This window comes from Trachemys scripta, chromosome 13, assembly GCF_013100865.1.
Source record: "Trachemys scripta elegans isolate TJP31775 chromosome 13, CAS_Tse_1.0, whole genome shotgun sequence".
Lineage (NCBI taxonomy): Eukaryota > Metazoa > Chordata > Testudines > Emydidae > Trachemys > Trachemys scripta.
The window spans coordinates 43,233,943-43,238,952 of NC_048310.1; the positions used below are offsets into that span (position 1 = coordinate 43,233,943).

Genomic DNA, 5,010 nt, shown 5'->3' on the forward strand with positions numbered 1-5,010 from the left:
GGGGAAATGTTCCTTATTCCCAGTGGAGTTGAGTGTTCCCAGCTCTGTTGGGGCAGGGAACTGGAGTGGGGGGGGAAGGCTGGCAGAGGGGGAGGGGGGAATCCGGGCTGATTCAAGGACTCCCCCGTCCCTTCTGGCAGTGATTGTCAGGGCGGCCTGAGGCGGCTCCAGGTGCAGGAGGGATCATGGGCCCCCCGTGTCCTCCCCTCGCCCCCAGCTGCTCCGTCTCTTGGCAGGTTCCGCTCCTTCCTGCTGTTCCTGGGCTACCCGCCGGCGGCCGCGCGGGACATGAAGGTGACGGGGTTCTGCCGGCTCCTGCGGGAGTTCGCCCTGGAGTACCGCACGTGCCGAGAGCGTGTCCTGCAGCAGCAGCGCAAACGGGCCGCGTACCGCGAGAGGAACAAGACCCGGGGCCGGATGATCACGGAGGTACGGGGCTGCCCTGGGGGCTGGGGGCCTGCTGAGCCCGATGCCTCCCCTTCCCCTCACGCTGGCCGTCTCCTCTCTCCGCAGATGGAGCGATTCTCCCGCATGGCCGACAGCCCTGAGGCAAGCTCCTCTCCAGCCGTGGGGTCGGCCTGCCCAGAGCAGCAGGCGGATGCAGGCCACGAGACCATGAAGAGTGTGTTGAGCTCGGCTGTGGAGCCCCACAGCCGGCGCAGCAGGGCCAGCCGAGGTAGGGGTCCGCGGCCAGCCCGGTGATTGCACTTGCCCCAGGGCACACCGGGCAGCAGCTGGCATCACCCTGACTGCATCTCCATGTGTGGCTGTGCGCAGGCCCCAGGCTCAGCTGGGCGCGTGCCGGGGCCCCGCACTGTACGGAGCAGAGCCCGGCTCTCCCAGCGCACTGGGCTGTGGGCACAGATCCCAGCACTGTCTGTACTGCAGCTGCTCCCGGGCCCTGCTGTATTTGTGGGACCGCAGGCTCATTCCTGCCCAGGCCCCAGTGCCTCGGTGCTGGTCTGTGAGCAGCCAGGGCCCCCGGAGGCCCTGCGACACGAACTGCCCAAATGCCCCCCTCCAATGGAGGACGTGACACTGGGGGTCCTGCCATACCGCACCCCCCACACACACCTTCTAGAGGACAGGATGCTGGGGGCCCGGCCGGCCCGGCCCTTCCTCTCTGGGTCCCGAGTCCGGGGTCCTGGCTCGCTGCCCAGCTCAGCACTGCTGGGCTGCCCCATTCGTGGGGCCCTTTGGGATCGGGGAGATGGAGCTCGATTACTGCTGGGCCAGTTCCCGCAGCCTGCAGCGGGGCTCGCTCAGGGGCAGGCGGGGTGCAGCACTGCTCCCCAGCCAGGTACAGCCCCACACCCCATGGGCTCCAGAGTGCTGGCCTGAACTGGGGGACACCATGCGGCCCACTCCCCAGCTGCAGGGCATTTGGGGGGAGCATGGGGTGTGGGAGGGATTGCTGGGGTGCAGAGGAGAAGCTGTTGGACTCTTGGGGATGACAAGCATTCAGCAGTGGTAGGAGGAGGTGCTTGCTGCGGGGTTAGCTGATGGGTTTGGCAGTGGGAGGTGGGTTTGGCAGGGGGGCAGTAGGGCAGCCGAGGCAGGAGGTGGGAGCTGGCAGCTGAGGGATGGGAAGCAGCCGAGTGGCGTGGGGGCTGTGGCAGCAGGGTGTGGCAGCCGGAGGTGTTGGCTGGGAGGGGACTGAGCTTGGCAGGGGGACTGGCTGCCGCACACCAGCTGCTCCGGTCCCTTGGCCGACGTTCCTGTGCTCTCCGGGCAGGCGTGGGTCGGTCAAGCCCCTCCAGCGGCTCCGTGCCCCAGGACGACAGCTCCAGCTCCCCGGCCGACGCCTCGGATGAAATCATGGATCGCCTTGTGCAGTCCGTCACCCACAGCGCCGGCCCGCGGCCGGGCGCCGCCAAGGAGCGCAAGAGGTCACGTGTCAGCAGGAAGTCCAGTAAGTGCCATCTCCGGGCAGAGCCTGCCATGGCATTGCTGGGCAGGAGGGGCTCTGCCTCTGCCAGCCAGGGTGACTGCTGGGAAACTGGCGTCATGGTGTCCGGTCTGACCCGCTGGGCAAGAGAGTCTTCGTGTGCAAAGCCTGTGGGAGGCGGAGCCGGGAGCTGTGCAGGCCCTGGTGTGGGCACTGCCCCGGTGCTGCTGCCAGCCTGTGGGGGGAGTGGGCAGGGGGCAGACCCCAGGGCTCCCACCATTGCCCCAGCTGGCTGGTGCTGAGGGGCCGCGCAGGCTGGAGGCTGTCCCACTCCTGCAGAGCCCGCAGAGCAGGCATGGGCCCCTCCGGCCTGGCAGCTGGGCTGAGCGTGTGGCCGTGTCCCGGTTTGGGTGGGCTCACTGGAGTCTCCCCCGTGGCTGCTCAGAGCAGGCGTGATGGCAGGGGCGGAGAGGGAAGGCCACCCCCTAGGCAGGGTCCTAGAGCCGTTTGCCACCCAGCAGACCTGAGCTGTGCCCTGCCTGCCGCCCCGCCCCCGTGTGACGCCGGCAGCAGACCTGGGCTGTGCCCTGCCTGCCGCCCCGCCCCCGTGTGACGCCAGCAGCAGACCTGGGCTGTGCCCTGCCTGCCGACCCGCCCTCCGTGTGACGCCGGCAGCAGGGCCCTAATTCTGCCTTTCTCCCCAGTGCGGCGGACTCTGAAGAGCGGCCTGAGCGATGACTTGGTGCAGGCCCTGGGCCTGGCACAAGCTCCCAGCGTGCAAGTGTGACGGTTGCCATGGCCAGCGGAGCCGCTGCGGAAGGAGCCTGCCTAGAGCCCGCGATGCCCCACTCCCCGGAGCGAGCGGGGCCATGAACGCGCTGAGCGGGAGCCCAGCTCGCCCAGCCCAGCGCTCTGCGGCCTGGAGGAAGGGAGTCGCTGGGCAGGGCCGGTGTTTGGGGAGCACCGAGCCCCTGCCCCGGGGCCGCAGCCCAGCATGCTGGCACCACTGGAGCCTCTCTGAAGCGTCGCCTGCTGGTGCCACAGGATGGGCACTCATGCCACAGTGGCTACTGCTTCTCCCCACCCCCACCATGGGCCTCCCTGCATCCTGTCCCCCCCACACACCCTGCCCTATGGGCCCCCCCGCATCCTGCCGTCCGTCTGGCCCGTGCTTTCCTGCAGTGGGGCCGTGCGCCGAGTGGATTTGCTCTGGGGACACTATAGTATTTGAGCCCTTTGTGGGTAGCTGGCGAGTGCGACGTGTGCTGTGGATTAGTTTGGCTGGGCCCTGCAAAGAGAAGCGCTGGCTGCGGCATGGATGGGCTGCGTAGCACTGCCACCGCACTCCATCTCCTTGGGTTTGCATCCTGCCTTTCCCCTTCAGGTCGCTGGATTCCAGGGCTTCTCCGAGACTTCCCAGGGTCCTGCTAGGAAGCGAGTAGCATTTCCCTGGTGGCTGGCACTGGTTGGCACCCGCATCCTCCCAGGGCTCCTGGTGATGGGCGGGGTCTGCGTGTGCACTAGCTGAGCAGTGCGTGGAAGCCCCCCTCCCCTGGGGGAGCACAGGGCTGGCTGGTCGCCCGGGATGTGCAGTCTGACCCCCGTTAGCAGCACCTGGGGTGGGAAGGTCCCAGGGCAGTTGCTGGGGCCGGTGCCAATTGGACTGAATAAAGACACCTGCTGTTGATTGCTGTTCTGCGGTTCTCTGTTCAATACAGCCGGGCAGGAGCCCGGCTCTCCTCTTCCCTGCCCATCCCAGCTGCGTCTAAGGCCACTTGGGTCTCATCACTGAGCTCTGGTCACCCCCACGGTGTGCAGGGAGCTCCTCATCCCACCCCTCTGAGCCGTGGGTCGCTGGCTGTGCTCCCATCACCGAGGGGCTGTGTTTGGGGCCCGCCAGTGGCACCTACCCTCTCCCTGAGCTCAGCTGCGTTTCGGCCCCTGGGGTCGTTGGCTCCAGGGCAGGCTCCAGCATTTGCCGCCCAAGCAACAACAACAACAAAAAGCTGCGATTGTGATCAGCGGCAGGTTCTTCACTCCTAGAAGGAGCAAGGGACCTGCTGCCCCCAAATTGCCGCAGGTGCCGCCTCTCTCCCTTGGCCCCCCCCAAGCACCTGCTTGTTAAGCTGGTGCCTGGAGCCGGCCCTGGTTGGCGCGGGCGCTGTGCTGGGGTGCGGGGAGGGCGGGTGCTGAGACGAAGGGCGTGGGGTTCCAGGGCGAGGGGGGATGTACTCCAGTGGTGCCTGGTCCAAGCAAGGGGGTGTGCTGTGTAGCACTATCCCCTGCCCCCAGGAAACGCCGCCCCCGTTCCCTGCAGAGCCCGGCCTGGCGCGGCAGAGGGGCTCGAGGTGAGTCCTGGGGGCGAGGCTCATAGCCTGACTCCTGGGCTTGTTTGAATGGTTCTGTCAGGCCCCAGAGAGAGGGTCTGTCCTGGCCTCGCTGTCTGCTGGGCCCGGGGGCCAGTGGTGCTAGGGAAGTGCGGTCGTTACCCCAGCAAGGCCAGGTGCTCTTCCCATTCCGCACGGCCAGCTGGGGCAGCGTGTGCAGCCCTCCGCTAGATTGCACCTGGAGCTCAGAGCCCAGCTGGAAACCATGGGGGGCTGAAGTCTGGTGAAGAGTTCGGGCCCTCCAATGCGCCTGTCTGGGCCAGGCTGTGCTGCTGAGCGGATCCTTCCTGACCCTTCTCCCACTGGTGACCAGCTGTGCACTGAAGCCCAAGATGGGGAGACCCTTTCAGTTTTTACCTGAGTGCCGCACTTGGGCAGGAGGCACCCACTGCGCAGCACTGCAAAATATAGAGGGAAACTGAGGCACGCATAGAACTTATAAAAATATTTCAGAAAATTCCCCCTGGCATACAGAGCAGGCCGAGCGTTCAGTCGTAGGAGACCGCAGAGGGCACTCGCGGACATGGAGCATAACTAGCAGCGCCAGGACAGTGACACAATTCTCAGGAAAGCGTCCGCAGGCTATGTAATGCTCACAAGTGAGGCCCTCAGTGCTACATCTCAGCTCCATCCCTGCTCGGACATCACGGAGGGGACCGTTGTCTGTGGGAGAAAAGTAAAGGGGTTTGGCTGGGTGGCCAAGTGGGTCATCTGCTGGGGGTAAAAACACTGCAT

The 5,010-nt window shown here is 66.3% G+C and overlaps 1 protein-coding gene across 2 annotated transcripts in view; it reads left to right on the top strand.

Annotated features, from left to right (window-relative positions):
• LOC117886579 (FH1/FH2 domain-containing protein 1-like) overlaps positions 1 to 3,575 on the top strand; it is a 21,985-nt gene extending 18,410 nt beyond the window's left edge. For both annotated transcript variants that reach the window (XM_034788531.1, XM_034788532.1), the window contains 4 exons: positions 237 to 429; positions 514 to 676; positions 1,736 to 1,912; positions 2,593 to 3,575. In XM_034788531.1, the coding sequence (XP_034644422.1) occupies positions 237 to 429; positions 514 to 676; positions 1,736 to 1,912; positions 2,593 to 2,675 (616 nt within the window). In that variant the 3' untranslated portion in view covers positions 2,676 to 3,575. The remainder of the gene's footprint in view (positions 1 to 236; positions 430 to 513; positions 677 to 1,735; positions 1,913 to 2,592) is intronic.
• The last annotated feature ends 1,435 nt before the right edge of the window (positions 3,576 to 5,010 follow it).